At 44.4% G+C, this 18,601-nt stretch overlaps 1 protein-coding gene across 2 annotated transcripts in view; it reads right to left on the bottom strand.

Annotated features, from left to right (window-relative positions):
- The window catches only part of UBXN11 (UBX domain protein 11), a 336,358-nt gene extending 332,597 nt beyond the window's left edge, over positions 1-3,761 (bottom strand). Inside the window, exon 1 of one of the 2 annotated variants that reach the window (XM_086958912.1) lies at positions 3,653-3,761. In XM_086958912.1, the coding sequence (XP_086815038.1) occupies positions 3,653-3,720 (68 nt within the window). In that variant the 5' untranslated portion in view covers positions 3,721-3,761. The remainder of the gene's footprint in view (positions 1-3,652) is intronic. The other variant, XM_086958913.1, reaches the window with a different exon arrangement.
- Between the last annotated feature and the right edge of the window lie 14,840 nt (positions 3,762-18,601).

Below are 18,601 nucleotides of genomic sequence, written 5' to 3'. Positions count from 1 at the left end.
AATTCCTGCACGTTTGAGCTGAGCGAGGAGAGTCGAGTAAGCACCGCCCAGCCAGGACTAGAGACATTAAAGCAGGGGTCAGAGCGAGTTAAACTGGGCACGAGAGCGCATTAAAAGGTGGAGGTGCACATGTGCTATAAATCAGGCAGGGTCGCAATAAGGACCACAATAAAGTAGGTGGGGGTAAAGGACAAGGCAGCGTGGGTGAGAAACAAACATTGAAGTTGAAGGGGCAAGACAGCAAGCTATACAGTGGTGGTAGCGCGCGAGACAGCAAGCGATACAGTGGTGGGAGTGCGCCAGTCAGCAAGTGATACCGTGGTGGGAGCGTGCGAGACAGCAAGCAATATAGAGGTGCGGGCACGCGAGAGACAGAGCAATACAATAGTGGGGCTAGCAACAGAGAGCGATAATTATGGGAGTGCGCGAGAGACAGAGCGATACAGCAACTCATGGCTTCCCCCTCCGCTCCATGCAGATCCAGGAGGAGGCGAGGCCTGGGAGGGCCCTGCGCTCTCCTCCGCCGCCTCCCCCTCACGCTGAGGCGAAGGAGAACAAACAAGAAAGAATGCAAAGACGCCATTGGCAAATGACGGCCACTTTAAAATGGAACAAGCGATCAAATAAACCTGATTATTTGGACCAAACCAGATAATAAAAAAAAAAGCAGCAGCATGTTTATTTTTGCATTGTGCTTTAAAGTGAAAGCGCGATGCAAAATTGAAAGCGCTGCTGCCTCGGCAGGAAAACACACAGAGTCTGCCGGGATCCCCCTGTCGTCCCTGTGAGCCTGTGCGCCTCTGAGCTCCATGCCTGCTTCACAACTGCTGTGAAGACTTTTCTTATCTGCTTGTTAAATAAACAAGCAGATAAGAAAAGTCTTCATGACAGCCATGAAGCAGGCAAGGCAGTCCGGGTGTGCCGGACCAAAAAGCCAAAGGGAGGCAACGAAAAACCCTCCTTTCCAATGGGAAGCCAGCGTTTACCATAAACGCTCATGCTACCCAATGGAAAGAAGGGGCGGGGCTCAAGTCCCCTTCTTGAAACTGACTTGTTGACTATAGCTCTCGCAGCCGAGGAGCGCGTGCACGCTGCAAACGCCAGGCGAACCTAAAAATGGGTCTGCTAGAACAGGACCTAAACCCTCAACATACATGGGTCCACTATGGCAGAACCTCAATCCTGGCCCAAATGGGACCGCTATAGAAACAATCTGAAACAATACCAACATGAGTCTGCTACATCAGAATGCCGAGTCAGCCAAAAGAGTCTGCTAAAGCAGGACCCCCAGCAACATTGGTTTATAGAATAGATTCTTATCAAATACCGTTCAACTAATCAAGCTGAGTTGCTAGGCCGACTCTCCACAAACTTTAAGAATAAATAATCCTTACCTGTGGCTGGTGAATTACTCCACAGAAACATAAAAAAGGAAGTGGGATGGGGCTATCCTTTTCATGCAAATTATAAGTGGGGAAAGGAAGTTGGCCATATTCGAGGAATGGGAAACAGGTATGTATGTCTTTCTTTGCTAGGTGTTTTTTGTACATAGGAGCATGAGTTCCTTACCTAATGACTGTGATGAGGAAGAAGGGTGAGGAAGTAATACCTGTTTCTATCGGTTGATGGTCCACTGCTGGATAAAGTACAATTAGGATGATTGAGTTTTCCTCTAAAAGATGTAGCGTGAAGCCAGGTCTATAAGTGACCAGACTTTTACTTCTAACAGTTCTTGTTCTTGTAGGCTTTAATAGGTCATGAATTTGACCCCAGGTCTACTGACAAGAAGAGGAATGCTTTCAAATCATTTGATGAATTATTGCTTTTCTGAAGATTGAGGCAAAATTTGGCTGCAAAATTGTGTCATTTTTTTCAAACTATAAGCTTTTTCAGGAACCTTGTAGATAGAGCTTACCCATCAATTGGGCCTTCCTCGATGTCTACTATGTATGGTTTACATTTGTATGAGTGCTTTGTGGAGACAGAGAGATGTAAAAATATTCTATCCGCCACTCCTAGGGCCAGATTTAGCAACACTTTACAGGGGTGCAAAGTCATCAAATGTGATGCAAACCGATACAAAGTGTTCATTGCTATTTATTTTCTAGCACAGCACATTTTTTTGCGCTGGAAAGCTGCCAGAAATAATGTGAAAACAATCATGATTTTTTAAACTAAGCCCAATTTACTAACTCATCAGGCAGGCCCAAAGAAGGAGAAACGTAATCTTTTCTCCCAACGTTTTTAACTTTGGATGTGTGCTGTACTGTACAGCACACATTGAAAGTGGAGAACGTTTAAAAGTAAATCTAAGCATAATATTTTGTACTGGAAGGATATCCATCAAGTAAAAACCTATTCTAGACTTCTGCAAACGCTCTCACCCTATGGATGTGTGCTGTACTGTACAGCCCACATTGAAAGTGGAGAACGTTTAAAAGTAAATCTAAGCATAATATTTTGTACTGGAAGGATATCCATCAAGTAAAAACCTATTCTAGACTTCTGCAAACGCTCTCACCCTATGGTGCATAGGTGTGCGTGTGTGGTGCAAGGCAGTGCTTTAAATGGGCCGGTACTGAGTACCAGCACTTTTTTATTTTTTGGAGAGAGAGTACCGACGTAATACTTTTAATTGGAGAGTACCGGCACTTCTCAGAAACAAGCAGGTAATCCGGTACAGGGTACCTGCACTTTTATTTTTCCATTTCAAGCACTGTTGCAAGGCAGCAAAATTGGGCGCCAGGTCTTTGAAAGAGAGAAGCAGCATTATATCTTAGCTGATATGGCACACACGGTCCTGCTCTCTCTTGCAAAGCAGCAACTTTGGTCTCTGGATTGTCTGAAATAATAGTAAAAATGTCTCCCTAGTGCTCGTTTAGTGCCTTTCGTACTTAAATCCAGCAACTCCAAAAGGCAATGAGCCAAATAAACCACCCTTTCCTCTATGAAACGATCAATCTGTTGCTGTCCCACCACTAGTTGCGTGTGCTACGTCTGTGTGGGTGCTCTGTTTGGTACAAAGTCACTTTCTACAGTCTTGTGTGGGTTTGAGGCATGTCAGGTGCCTGCATGGCACAAATGTTCCCTTTACAACAACTCGTGAGCACTTCCCAAGACTGTGTTGTGGTCCGCAATTGAAAATATGTGCTAATCATTAATATGCGATGGTCATTATAGGCGAGTACTGCCGATATTACACGTATTTGTCCTATTGGTGGCGCTTAGTGTCCAGTTCCTCAACACAGATTCTACAGGATGTTCGGAACAGACAACTTCGTTTACAAATAAGACATGAATGAGGAACGTGAGAAGCCAACAACGAGGTCAATAAGAAAAGCGAGGAATATAAGTTTAACCGCATCAACTTGGGGAGGCTAAGTTGCGCGCTGATGATCTAAAGCTGTGGCCTGAAGGTCCCAAATCGAGCAAGCCCCATGCTGTGTACGTCCCAGAATTTGAGGGGATTTCACTGCCAGGAAGAAAGTCCGGAGATGAGGAGGTTTCCAGTGGAGCTAGGGCCATACAACTGAAAGTCTCGGAAATGTGGCGAATCTCGGACTAGTCGAGTAAGGGAAGCGCCACAAATAAAAGTTACGTTGGGCAATGGAGAGCTGCAGGCTCCTTGCCCCACCACCCAGGCCCCTCTTACCCCGGGCTGGGGAGCCCTTGCAGGGGCACCCTGCGCACCCGGCCCAGCGAGGCCCCCGGGGAGCTCATGAGAGAGGTTCCGTAACCGCTACAAAGGAATTGTGCATCAGTTGCCAGGCAACAGCAGGGAGACTTTTGATTGGCTACGTCTCGGTTACCAAGCAACCAAAGGTACACAGAAGTGCGTGAAGCGAAAGCTGCTGGAAACATAAACAAAGGGCTAAAAGAAACGAGTTGGAACAACTAGAATGCTAATTTTATTTTTATGCCCAAAAGTGAGAGAGCGTTTTATTTATGATAGAAATATATAGGTATATGGACAGGTACAGAGGGCGCAAATATTACCAAACGTAGATACATAAGGTCAATAATTAAAAAATGGTAAATACTTATAGAAAAACAAATTGTACAAGAAATATATACAGTGCTTAGTTTGTAAAAAAATGTAGGTGCTAGGGCCCTTCTCGGGACGCCTTTGCAGCCTGCACCATGCTTTGCATCTGTCAATGCTGCCAATGATAGTACCAAAACAGCTACTAGCCGTCTCACTCCTGCAAGTGTGACAATTCAAACTATTCCAGGCCACCCACAGTTATAATAATGGTGGGAGCCACAGTTATTAGATTAAAAAAAATAAAAAATATGTATATATATATGTATGTATATATATGTATGTATATTTGCGTCTTTCAGCTTTTATATACATTTAGAATTGCCAATGATTTTTCCAGGGTTTATATGATGGAGCGGTAATTTCTTCTGGTAATTTCACAATGCAAAACCCTCATGCTACCTCTAATTTACCGCTCAAAAGGTGTTGGGCCCTTCACACCATGTATTACCTTCAGGAGACTTTAATAATCATGAACAGTCGAAAATGCAATTATTATTTAAGCCAATAAAGAGAGTTGTTGAGTGTTTAAAGGGTTTTATTTTCTAGTAAAAAGTTAATTTTCTCTGACCCTTTATTCATTAATAAAATATCAATCAGGTTACAGAATTTGGAAAACAGGAAAAATAGCATTAATACAGAGCACATTACAGTCTGCATATAGGCATAACATGTAGGAATGTGGCGCAAAATGTCATTCAAGACTCAAAGAGTTTCTAAGAAAAATATAGTCTTGCAAGGCTAATCAAAAATCAAATAGTTTGCAAAAATCTCCCATTAAGAAAAATAAATGCATAAGTCAAATAAATCTTTTCAGACCTAATTAATTTGTCTAAGCATAACTTGAAGTTTAGCATCTAATTCTATTTAATCAGCTGTTCTTCTGCATCTGTCTGTGTCCAAAGAGCAAGCAGGGAGTGAGATAGCCCGCCCTTCACAAGACCTCAAAGGAATGTGGCCAAGATATGGCGTGGAAGCAAGAAACCTCCCCCTGATTCTCCTCGGACGCAAACCCTCAGCAATCTCCCGGGACGTTTCTCGTACCTAACCCATAGAAGCCTAAGCCAAAATGAACAAGAAGCCAGCAGAGCTGAGAAAGCCCGCCCCTGTCAGTTTTTATACACAAAATTTTGGCAGACTACACAAAATGTTGCATTTCAGGAAAACCTGTAAGTTGATTGGTTAGTCATGGTGGCATGAGTTCTCATCACCCTGACGCATTCTAAAAACCTGACCATGCCAGTTTTTAACAAATGAAGCATACATAATAAATACATTTTATAAGTTTGCAACAATTGCTAGGGAAAATTTTCAATAGTCTTCCTTCCTGCCAAAGCGCAGTCAGATGGACACTTTTAACTAACACTGGTACATTTAGCAGAATCACAAGGATGTACAGTTCAAGGTGTTCTTGACTTCTTGGCATGAGGAAAGCTGCCACAGTCTGCGCATGCTCCCTTCTCATTCAAAGCAAGCCATAGCTTTTGATGGTTTCACAGGCAGCCATTTAATGGTAGGCCCCAAAATAAAATAAACACAAAGATAATATTAGTTTCATGTAAATCAGCACATTATGTTTCCAAACTCCATATTAATACTCATTATAAATGTTTTCCTAGCCAAGCTACTAGTGTAAAGCAGCTTTTCTATTATTTATGACAACATGTAAAATAAATGTGCAATGTGCAACAAAGAAAAAGAGGTGTTATTAACTGAAAATATTTATCAAAATATGCAACAAGTCAAAGTCTCTTTAGACAGAAATAGTGAATGTAGATTGCATGGGATGAGCTGGGAAGAGAGAAACATATTCTATTAATCTTCAAAGCTAAAAAGGCCACTTTTCTCTACATTGCAAAAACACATGTTAATTCAGCAAAAGCATGTCAGACTGATTTGGCCTAACTTTCATATTTTTCAAGTTCCATGTTTATAACTTGCACCAAAAGGTGCGTGGCAATTTAAATGCAGTCTGTCTGAAGCACAACAATAAAACAATGCCTGACTGCAGAGGAAATCTGCTCCATCATATATAATTATAATCATGTATTTGTGTTTGAAAATTTACCCCGTAATGAAAGTATTTTGTTTGACGGAAATGCGCACCACAAAAGCTTATGCTAATCTGTTTTCCAGTTCTATTCTTTTTTATGTCACGTGATGATTCACGTGACACCTATGCACTTTAAATGTTTGTATGTTATACGTAAACTTTGATCGTGACCAAGCCTGCTGGGTCAGGCGAAACGCGTTGATAAGCGACTAAAATAAAAAAGAAGAGTTTTCCACCACGTTGCTGTCGTCTCCTCTACAGATTTATTGTCGAGGTTGAGCTTTAATATATATATATATATATATATATATATATATATATATTATTTTTGACTTATTAAACACTGTTGTGGTCATTCCAAAATCAGACAGACAGCACCACCATATGGTAGACAGTCCAGCCGATGGGGACATTTAAGTGCAGGTAGTGAGCACCAAAAACCACAGGCTCAAATTAAGAACTGTATATACAGCAGTGAAAAGGTTGTAAGCACCTGAAGTCATGGAGGTAAAGTGGTTATGTTCCAAGAGGTGAGTAAACCTGTTCTCACTGGAGAGGATTAGTTGCAGTGTCTTAGCTAATAACCCTGACTTGTGGCTGGACTATACATCTTTCTGGTTTACCTCTCCCTTATGCAGCAGGCTGAGTTGGTCAATGAAAACAGTCTGCATAGTTTACGTTTTCACAAATTGTTCAGATTGTTGGTTCAATAATTTTTTTTATATTGCCCTTTGTTGTATCCATGTGTTCCCTCTACTGGTCTGTACATTTCATACATTGTAAAAATTATGGTAAATTAACAAGCTCATACTGTATAATTCATTGTTAGGGTGACCAGATGGCTCAATTTCACAATTTTTCCTTTGATGTACTATGCTTTTACAAATCAGTGCAGTCCGTGAGTTACATTCTTCGTTCATTTTAATTGATCCGATTGGTTAAACACACCTGATAACAATAATATGTAAAAGGAAAGCCCAATAATGGAAAAGTGGAGATTTGGTGAAATGGAGCCACCTGGTCACCCTTTTTATCGTTCCCAGTATGTAACAAAGCTGTACCCACACAGCTGCCAGGTAGACCCTGTTTTGTCTCAGATCGGTGCTGCAACATAGATGACAAGTTGGCAGTGACTGGTTTGAGGGCACAAGCGCCCAACTCCTGTTTAGATCTTGCAGTTGCGAAAGTTCTCCTGTCAACTATATCAAAAACTTACAATGGGCTTAAAGCCTGCACATTGCTTACCATTTGTTGGCTTTATCACTCTCGTTTGCTTGCTTCTTTATCAATGGTTTGTCTTCCTCTTTTTTGTTTTTGTCCTTCTCTTGCACCATAGCCTCTTTTCTACCATCCTTTTGACTGGACAACTGATTTTTGCTTCTTCTTTAAGCATTCCATGAGAGTGCATGTGTTTTCTAGGTTTCTCCCTTGTATGCTGCTTCCTCTCTGCCAAACACCCCTTCCAGATTGTCTGTAAAAGAACAGAAAGATAGATATTTTTGCAACCTTATGACTAGGGCTTCCAGTTTTATGGTATTTATTTTTTGGCCATTTCCGTCTGTATTTATCCATATTTATTTTTTGGGCATTTTTTCTGTATTTAGCCACATTTATTTTTGCCACACGCAAAGGACGCCGCTACAGATAGTATTTTTCCGCATTTATTTAAATTGACAATGCACACCTGCGCCCAGTTGTTATTGGTCAACACAATACATTCATCTGTTCGATTTCGCTCAAAAGACAGGGGAGACGCAAAGTGATTGTCAGATTATGAGAACTCGCTGATTAAGGCACATTTTGAGGAACTTACAGATAAAAGGCCTTATATACTAACCCTATGCACGTGCCCACAGAAGCACCCACAATATCTCATAGGGGAACCTCAACAGGAACTGAAATATTTTTCAAGCACGCGGCCTAAGTAACATAACGTCTATTTGTGAAGTGGGCCAATGCAGATTTGAACCTGTAACCACGAGAACAACAACTTGCCCCTACAGTGGACACATTAGTCCACTAAGCCACCAGACCTAACAAGTACGATTGAAAAAGCACCCCTCCTACTCAAGTTTAGATGCACATTCCAAGCACTGTTAAAGTGCGTGAAAAATAGGGCAGCAAGAGGGCCCAGAATGAGTTAATGATGGTAGGAAGTTAGAGAGACAGTACCTGTAAGGTTTCAGTGTGGTGCTCTGATAGGATTTCGCCTCTCTCCACACACTTTGGTTTAGTTCTTCTTTTTCTCAGCTCCAGCCCCCCACCCCCGTTCTCTTTTCTAGTGCTCTTCTTGTCCACTATGCTCCATTCTTGTGCTACCTCCTTGCTGTGTCCCTCTTGCTCTCTCTCTGTTTTGCAGTCTCTCTTTGTTTCTCTGTTAACTTCCTCCCTGTAATCTCTACTGATTTACAAGTACTCGCACTACATTCAAGTATAAAATACAGCTTTAGCATAGGCTTTGAGAACAATCGAGGGAAGGGACGTCACGTAATGCTTAATGTTTGTTTAATGTCAGGTTGACTAGAAATGTATACATTTAGTTGTGCATTTATCTGAACTACCCAATCTAAAAACACAAATCATTCTCATCCCTGGCTGTAGCAGGAGGACGTTTGAACCTTCAAAAGCAGGTCTCTCTAAGGGGGAAACAAAACATAAAGGTGAATATTATAAGCTGCAATTCTCGGGCACAGTTACTTAAATACTGGCTTTATTCTCTTCCCAAACCAACTTTATGCCCGATGGTCACCTAGCCACTTCAAGTGGATTTTGGTGAAGCTCGCAGTGTGTAAGAAATGGATGCCCTTCACAGTGTGCACAATAAAACGAAAGAAAAGCATGCACATGAAAATATACGTCAGCTCCATAAGTTTTAAAAGACAAAAATCGGATTAAAGGCAATGGTTTTGGAAGTGATGTTAAACTACTGGTGAGGGGGTTCATACATCGTTGCTGGATTGAATGCTCAAGTTTCCTCTATCCATTGCATGCTGTTTCCCGCTCACTCCCAGTTATTTAACAGAGGTGTCCTGTCGTGCAAACTGATGCACCCCAGCTGGGCCGGCCTTCAGCATGGGCGAGCTGGGCCCAGGCCCCGGGCGCCAATATTCTGATTGACGCATGGTGCTGTCTGTGTGGATTAAGGTCATGCTAACAGCTGCACTTCCGTCGTCTTGCTCCAGCCTTGTCAGTGTCGCTAAGAGCTTGTTTCTGTCTCATTTGGCAGTAAGTGGTTTCAATCCTGCACTATCATACTGTGGACAATGTTTTTAACACTGCATTCACCCCTTGCCCTCCCTCACTGTCTCACCCCTGCTGACACACATAAAAAAACCATCCTCAGCATAAGGAAGCTACTGATCTAAGAGATTGGTGCTCTGGGTGCGCTAAGGGAGGTCTGGGGATGTTTGTATTCAGGGTGCAGTCCCTGCTCAGCCAAGGAGGGACCTGTGACCGCCAAAGGGACCCCCTGCTGCCTCTTATGTTTTTTTAGCATCAGCACTAAATTTCCATCTGCACAGGGTGCTATCTTAAAGGCCGCTCTTAGCCCCCAAGCAGAAGCCCCCAAGCAGAAGCCCCCATCCGGCCCCCATCCGGCCCCCAGCCCCCCAGTTCGTTAACCCTCGGACTAACTAGGCAGCAATCAATCATAGAATGGCGCGACGTCGCGCCCCTCCATCCCGAAACAGTTTTTATTTAAGTTTGTACATTTGATCAAAAATTGAAGCACTGCACTGTGAAGACGACAACAAACCCCGCCTCCCCCCCCCCCCCCCCCCACCCACATGACGGCGGAGGATACGATCCCCTGCTGCTGCCTTTAAATGAATTTCGGCATGCAAAGGAAACTGCATGCAGCGGCAGCATGGCGAAATTTGCTAGTGTTTTGCTGTTTCTATATATAAATACAGACAAAGGAAATATAGATTTCCGTCTGTATTTATATGTAAATATCCATAAAAATTGAAAATTGGGAGCCCTACTTATGACTAAAGAACAGACTTTACTGGTTGTTTTTTGTTTAATATCCTGCATTCCACTTACTGCAGGAAAAGCCTAACTTGACACACAAAGGCTTTTATGGCGTTGGGGGAAGGCTACTGCACTGACTCAGTGGCTGTGATTGAAAAGGAGATGTCTCTTCTCTCGAAGACTCATAAATCTGGTCCCTCAGCTACTGCAGAGCACCAAATGGCTTTTGCATTTGTTCCACTTCTGGGTCCTGTGGAAAGTGAATTGGAACTTGGGACTTAAAAAAATAAACCATGCCGTTTGTAAAGATTGAAAATATTTAATTAGATGGGCAGTTTCACGATACCTTATGATGTGGTTGATTTTCATGAGTATTTTAAATGTTTATTTATCTGAAGCTTTTTTAAAACAATGTTTTACAACTTAAGTATGGTGACACTCAAAACATGGCTAGTACTTACAAAAAGCCATGAATGTTAATAAAGTATACAGTACACTGTTAATGGTCCTAGATAATGTATTGGCTGTCTAGACCAAATGGGTCATTGGAAACGTTAGCTATGTGGAGCACAAGCCCTCACCTACACAAAGGTGGCATGCTTCATCATCGGGCAACGCTCCTCATTGGGCTGGAGCTGCAATCCCAAGGGCACCTCGGGAAGGCTATTTGCCAGAGATCCTTATGTAGCTCAGTTGCGAGTGTGCAACTCAAATGCCTCCAATGTGAAGTGATTTACAAAAAGGGGGTGGTGATGAACAGAGTGTCTGAGTTAAACAGACCACTCTTACCCAGTCCAAAGATCAGGGCTTGATCCATCACCGTTATTTATCTCACTGCCCCATCCCAGCTCAGAACCTGGCTATATGCAAATCAGTCTGTCCCTGGCCCAGTGCATCATGGGAACAGGGCAGACTAAACTACCAAGCCAATTCTTCACCAGAAAGGAGACAAGCTACCGGGGACCGGTTTCTGGCATTTCAGCCTTCTTCGGCCCGGCTTGCTTGAATCCTGATGGAGCAGTGAGAAAGGGACTCATGTCTGAGTATACCCTGCCACACCTATAGTGGCCAAAAACGATTTACAAAAAGGGGGTGGTGATGAACAGAGTGTCTGAGTTAAACAGACCACTCTTACCCAGTCCAAAGATCAGGGCTTGATCCATCACCGTTATTTATCTCACTGCCCCATCCCAGCTCAGGACCTGGCTATATGCAAATCAGTCTGTCCCTGGCCCAGTGCATCATGGGAACAGGGCAGACTAAACTACCAAGCCAATTCTTCACCAGAAAGGAGACAAGCTACCGGGGACCGGTTTCTGGCATTTCAGCCTTCTTCGGCCCGGCTTGCTTGAATCCTGATGGAGCAGTGAGAAAGGGACTCATGTCTGAGTATACCCTGCCACACCTATAGTGGCCAAAAACGATTTACAAAAAGGGGGTGGTGATGAACAGAGTGTCTGAGTTAAACAGACCACTCTTACCCAGTCCAAAGATCAGGGCTTGATCCATCACCGTTATTTATCTCACTGCCCCATCCCAGCTCAGAACCTGGCTATATGCAAATCAGTCTGTCCCTGGCCCAGTGCATCATGGGAACAGGGCAGACTAAACTACCAAGCCAATTCTTCACCAGAAAGGAGACAAGCTACCGGGGACCGGTTTCTGGCATTTCAGCCTTCTTCGGCCCGGCTTGCTTGAATCCTGATGGAGCAGTGAGAAAGGGACTCATGTCTGAGTATACCCTGCCACACCTATAGTGGCCAAAAACGATTTACAAAAAGGGGGTGGTGATGAACAGAGTGTCTGAGTTAAACAGACCACTCTTACCCAGTCCAAAGATCAGGGCTTGATCCATCACCGTTATTTATCTCACTGCCCCATCCCAGCTCAGAACCTGGCTATATGCAAATCAGTCTGTCCCTGGCCCAGTGCATCATGGGAACAGGGCAGACTAAACTACCAAGCCAATTCTTCACCAGAAAGGAGACAAGCTACCGGGGACCGGTTTCTGGCATTTCAGCCTTCTTCGGCCCGGCTTGCTTGAATCCTGATGGAGCAGTGAGAAAGGGACTCATGTCTGAGTATACCCTGCCACACCTATAGTGGCCAAAAACGATTTACAAAAAGGGGGTGGTGATGAACAGAGTGTCTGAGTTAAACAGACCACTCTTACCCAGTCCAAAGATCAGGGCTTGATCCATCACCGTTATTTATCTCACTGCCCCATCCCAGCTCAGAACCTGGCTATATGCAAATCAGTCTGTCCCTGGCCCAGTGCATCATGGGAACAGGGCAGACCAAACTACCAAGCCAATTCTTCACCAGAAAGGAGACAAGCTACCGGGGGCCGGTTTCTGGCATTTCAGCCTTCTTCGGCCCGGCTTGCTTGAATCCTGATGGAGCAGTGAGAAAGGGACTCATGTCTGAGTATACCCTGCCACACCACATTCAGAGACTCTGTCCCTCACCACCCCTTGTTGTAAATATTTTTGTCCACCCTAAGCGTGGAAGGGTAAACTCAGATGTGAGTCCCTTGCTCATTGCACCATCAGGATTCAAGCAAGCCGGGCCGAAGACGGCTGAAACGCCAGAAACCGGTCCCCGGTAGCTTGTTTCCTTCCCAGTGTAAGAATTGGCTTTTGTAGTTTGGTTTGCCCTGTTCCCATCATGCACTGGGACAGGAACAGACTAATTTGCATACAGCCAGGATCTGATACTGGGATGGTGCAGTGAGCTAAAAAACGGTGTTGGATCTAGCCCTGATCTCTTGACTGGGTGAGAGTATTCTGTTTTATTCAGAGACTCTGTCCCTCACCACCCCTTGTTGTAAATATTTTTGTCCACCCTAAGCGTGGAAGGGTATACTCAGATGTGAGTCCCTTGCTCATTGCACCATCAGGATTCAAGCAAGCCGGGCCGAAGACGGCTGAAATGCCAGAAACCGGTCCCCGGTAGCTTGTTTCCTTCCCAGTGTAAGAATTGGCTTTTGTAGTTTGGTTTGCCCTGTTCCCATCATGCACTGGGACAGGAACAGACTAATTTGCATACAGCCAGGTTCTGAAACTGGGATGGTGCAGTGAGCTAAAAAACGGTGTTGGATCTAGCCCTGATCTCTTGACTGGGTGAGAGTATTCTGTTTAATTCAGAGACTCTGTCCCTCACCACCCCTTGTTGTAAATATTTTTGTCCACCCTAAGCGTGGAAGGGTATACTCAGATGTGAGTCCCTTGCTCATTGCACCATCAGGATTCAAGCAAGCCGGGCCGAAGACGGCTGAAATGCCAGAAACCGGTCCCCGGTAGCTTGTTTCCTTCCCAGTGTAAGAATTGGCTTTTGTAGTTTGGTTTGCCCTGTTCCCATCATGCACTGGGACAGGAACAGACTAATTTGCATACAGCCAGGTTCTGAAACTGGGATGGTGCAGTGAGCTAAAAAACGGTGTTGGATCTAGCCCTGATCTCTTGACTGGGTGAGAGTATTCTGTTTTATTCAGAGACTCTGTCCCTCACCACCCCTTGTTGTAAATATTTTTGTCCACCCTAAGCGTGGAAGGGTATACTCAGATGTGAGTCCCTTGCTCATTGCACCATCAGGATTCAAGCAAGCCGGGCTGAAGACGGCTGAAATGCCAGAAACCGGTCCCCAGTAGCTTGTTTCCTTCCCAGTGTAAGAATTGGCTTTTGTAGTTTGGTTTGCCCTGTTCCCATCATGCACTGGGACAGGAACAGACTAATTTGCATACAGCCAGGTTCTGAAACTGGGATGGTGCAGTGAGCTAAAAAACGGTGTTGGATCTAGCCCTGATCTCTTGACTGGGTGAGAGTATTCTGTTTAATTCAGAGACTCTGTCCCTCACCACCCCTTGTTGTAAATATTTTTGTCCACCCTAAGCGTGGAAGGGTATACTCAGATGTGAGTCCCTTGCTCATTGCACCATCAGGATTCAAGCAAGCCGGGCCGAAGACGGCTGAAATGCCAGAAACCGGTCCCCGGTAGCTTGTTTCCTTCCCAGTGTAAGAATTGGCTTTTGTAGTTTGGTTTGCCCTGTTCCCATCATGCACTGGGACAGGAACAGACTAATTTGCATACAGCCAGGTTCTGAAACTGGGATGGTGCAGTGAGCTAAAAAACGGTGTTGGATCTAGCCCTGATCTCTTGACTGGGTGAGAGTATTCTGTTTAATTCAGAGACTCTGTCCCTCACCACCCCTTGTTGTAAATATTTTTGTCCACCCTAAGCGTGGAAGGGTATACTCAGATGTGAGTCCCTTGCTCATTGCACCATCAGGATTCAAGCAAGCCGGGCCGAAGACGGCTGAAACGCCAGAAACCGGTCCCCGGTAGCTTGTTTCCTTCCCAGTGTAAGAATTGGCTTTTGTAGTTTGGCTTGCCCTGTTCCCATCATGCACTGGGACAGGAACAGACTAATTTGCATACAGCCAGGTTCTGAAACTGGGATGGTGCAGTGAGCTAAAAAACGGTGTTGGATCTAGCCCTGATCTCTTGACTGGGTGAGAGTATTCTGTTTAATTCAGAGACTCTGTACCTCACCACCCCTTGTTGTAAATATTTTTGTCCACCCTAAGCGTGGAAGGGTATACTCAGATGTGAGTCCCTTGCTCATTGCACCATCAGGATTCAAGCAAGCCGGGCCGAAGACGGCTGAAATGCCAGAAACCGGTCCCCGGTAGCTTGTTTCCTTCCCAGTGTAAGAATTGGCTTTTGTAGTTTGGTTTGCCCTGTTCCCATCATGCACTGGGACAGGAACAGACTAATTTGCATACAGCCAGGTTCTGAAACTGGGATGGTGCAGTGAGCTAAAAAACGGTGTTGGATCTAGCCCTGATCTCTTGACTGGGTGAGAGTATTCTGTTTAATTCAGAGACTCTGTCCCTCACCACCCCTTGTTGTAAATATTTTTGTCCACCCTAAGCGTGGAAGGGTATACTCAGATGTGAGTCCCTTGCTCATTGCACCATCAGGATTCAAGCAAGCCGGGCCGAAGACGGCTGAAATGCCAGAAACCGGTCCCCGGTAGCTTGTTTCCTTCCCAGTGTAAGAATTGGCTTTTGTAGTTTGGTTTGCCCTGTTCCCATCATGCACTGGGACAGGAACAGACTAATTTGCATACAGCCAGGTTCTGAAACTGGGATGGTGCAGTGAGCTAAAAAACGGTGTTGGATCTAGCCCTGATCTCTTGACTGGGTGAGAGTATTCTGTTTAATTCAGAGACTCTGTCCCTCACCACCCCTTGTTGTAAATATTTTTGTCCACCCTAAGCGTGGAAGGGTATACTCAGATGTGAGTCCCTTGCTCATTGCACCATCAGGATTCAAGCAAGCCGGGCCGAAGACGGCTGAAATGCCAGAAACCGGTCCCCGGTAGCTTGTTTCCTTCCCAGTGTAAGAATTGGCTTTTGTAGTTTGGTTTGCCCTGTTCCCATCATGCACTGGGACAGGAACAGACTAATTTGCATACAGCCAGGTTCTGAAACTGGGATGGTGCAGTGAGCTAAAAAACGGTGTTGGATCTAGCCCTGATCTCTTGACTGGGTGAGAGTATTCTGTTTAATTCAGAGACTCTGTCCCTCACCACCCCTTGTTGTAAATATCCAATGTGAAGTGGACATTGAAGATTATCTAAGAAGATTGGCGAGGACTAGTGCACATTTAAATTAACTTTAGAACCCCCATTGCCCTAGTTTATGTGTTTATTGTTCCTGGAGTCTATGTTGTACCATTGAGTAGGGTAACAATAAACATTGTTTTTCACCACCAAGATACCCTTGGTTAAACATACGCTTTACAAATTCACATGTTATGTTATGTTAGAGATTAAAAACAAATCAGAGCATAAATTGAATGATAATGTTCCTTCTATTCTCACACACGGTGGGGCTTTTTTGTCTCTCTCCACAACCAGGAACACAGTAACCCGGGAGCTCGAAGAACAGTGTGCACTTTGCGTAAATTAAGGCACGAGAGACAAAAAAGAGGGATTGAGAGTTATCCACTCTCTCTACTCTCCCCTCCGCTTTTGGTTTACTAACCTTGATGGTAGATGGGGTTATCGGCTTCACTACAGTTTCACTGAAAGAGCTCCTGGGATTCCTGTCAAATTACAAATTAACGGCAGTGTCCGTCCGACTTTCTACTTTCTTACTTGAACTGGTCAAGGGCTCCACCTGGTCGGAAGTATCACCAGCAGAGCGACCTTCGATATATACGCAGTCATCTTGGAGCCCTGAAGATTCGTGCAAGCGATGAAACACGTGTCGGCTGGCTGCTATAGAGCACATGAAAATTAAAGAATTGAAGACTACATTTTCTGTTCTGGAAATCACTGCTTTTCTGCTGATATACTTTTATTTCTTATTGCATGTCAATACTATTCAAGTTAAATTTGATATCAGATGTGTGTGCATAGGGTCTGCCTTTCCTGTTATTGGTCGGTAGTTGGTCAATTTGTTTCTTGCCTTTCTTCCTTCTGCAACATATTTACTGTGCTTGTGTCATGCACTGGTAACTTTGGCTTGGGGGTAAGCCTTGTACACAATAGGAACAGCAAGTTGGGAGACAATGTATACAGAGGCAACATGTAAAAATAAAACCAGCAATTGCAACTAGAAAGACAAGGATCTTCCAACCCCACGTCACCAATATATTCCAGAACCACCCAGATAGTGTGCAAGTGCCTGTCTCTTGGTGTGTCTCAGCTGACAACCTATGACATTTCTGTACGGTGGAATAAACATTGGGAGCATAATCAGGTTTGTACACACAACAACTATTGCCAATGACGCGACAGGCCCCTCCCCTATCTGCGAGGATGACGTAATTAACTGCCTCAACTACTCTGGTGAGCTCACAAATTTGGAGACTATTGACTATGGGGCCCCAAAAAGGGAAACTGCCTCTTTGCCACATCCTCAAATTGCTGTGCGATTGTATCTGTTTGATCTACATCCTTTGGGTCAATGACCCTTTTTACCCAGGACAGGTGCGTTCTCCTACGCGGCAACTGCCGATCTTTGTGATAATTGGATGGAGCAACGTATACAGGGGGAAGGAGGAAAGAGAGGTAACATCTACCTGACCATCCCTTTGGAAGCCATACATAAGTGTGGGATCCACAGACAAAATAAACATTAGGGGGTGGTATTTAGGGCGGACTATCTGTCGTTCTCAATTTGTATGTGGAATTGCATCTGCTCTCCCCCACCTTTACCTTCCCTGTCCCCTGTACACAGAAACGAGCTGTTGTGGTGGGATTGGCTGGTCCTCAGTAACATTACGAGCCTGGAAAGATTGGAAATACTCAGACATGTTAAATCCTTAGGAAATCAGCCATTTCCATTTTGAGCCATGCCTCATTTTTTACACATTTATATGCTTTCATACAGGACCTTAAAAACAATTTATAAAACATCTCTTGTCCTGCCTGTCCTACAGAAGGAACCCTGTGATGGAGATGTACATTCTGTACCATAGTGCGAGAATCAGCATGTGTCCTATCCAGAGTAGAGAACTGGGGATGATGATGTACCATACTGAGCAATTCAAACCAACCCTCACAACTGGTGATGTATGACAGTGGTATGGCCAACACATTATCAACTATATGAGTCATTGAGGGAAGCAGGCCACAAACCCAGCAATTAGTTGTGTTGGACACATCATGAGCTGGGTGCAACATTTGTATTGAAGCATTCTCAGTGCAGGACAACCTATGCGTTTCCTTGTGTGGAGGCAAAGGGACGAAAACATGTTCAGGGGAGGGGGGTGTTGTACCAACCAAAGAATGTACAGGATACTTATCATCCAGAAACCAGGATATTCTAAATACAATTATTTGTGCAATCAAAACTATTAATGCAAAAACTATTTTACTTTTTGTAGACCAACCCCGCTCTGGACACGGAGGTGCAAACGGCTGTTCTTCCTCAGTAATAGGCCAACAAACGGATACATTATGAAGGGGAAAAAAGGAAATTGGGCTGTAGTAAAAGTAATAACAAAGACCATTGTTCCCAGTGTCCATCTGCGCCTCACTGATACAGGTTCCAATTGTTCATCAATGTTGGTTCTCTTGAGCAGGGGCGGTGGAGCTTCTCAGTCCTAGCTCTCGAAGAATCCCACGCCGAGCAGGATAACGCAACCCTCTCCAGGAGGGCACATTCAATTTATCTTGTCCACTATCAGAACAGTGCACCAATCTCACCTTGCCCTTAACTAACAATGTTGGTACTACAGCAGAGTACGCCCTAACTTGCACAGACCATCCCTGACTAATCTGACTTCTCCTTTGTTGCACTGCTCCTCTGTCGAGGGCGCAAATTGTGCATAGTGACCCCAGGCACAGAGGGGTCGGTGAAAAGGGGCTCAGGCACAGAGGGGTCAGTGGAAAAGGGCTCAGGTACAGAGGGCTCAGTGGAAAAGGGCTCCTTAATGGCTCGGATCTCCAGAGGAACTGCCGCATTTAGCACTTCATTATTTTTGGCATCCGCTTGGGTCCTTGTGAGCTTGGCATTGGAAA

This window comes from Lissotriton vulgaris, chromosome 2_1 (assembly GCF_964263255.1).
Source record: "Lissotriton vulgaris chromosome 2_1, aLisVul1.2, whole genome shotgun sequence".
NCBI lineage: Eukaryota > Metazoa > Chordata > Amphibia > Caudata > Salamandridae > Lissotriton > Lissotriton vulgaris.
The sequence above is the reverse complement of the archived record's forward strand: the minus strand, read 5'-3'. Positions and strand labels throughout refer to the sequence as shown.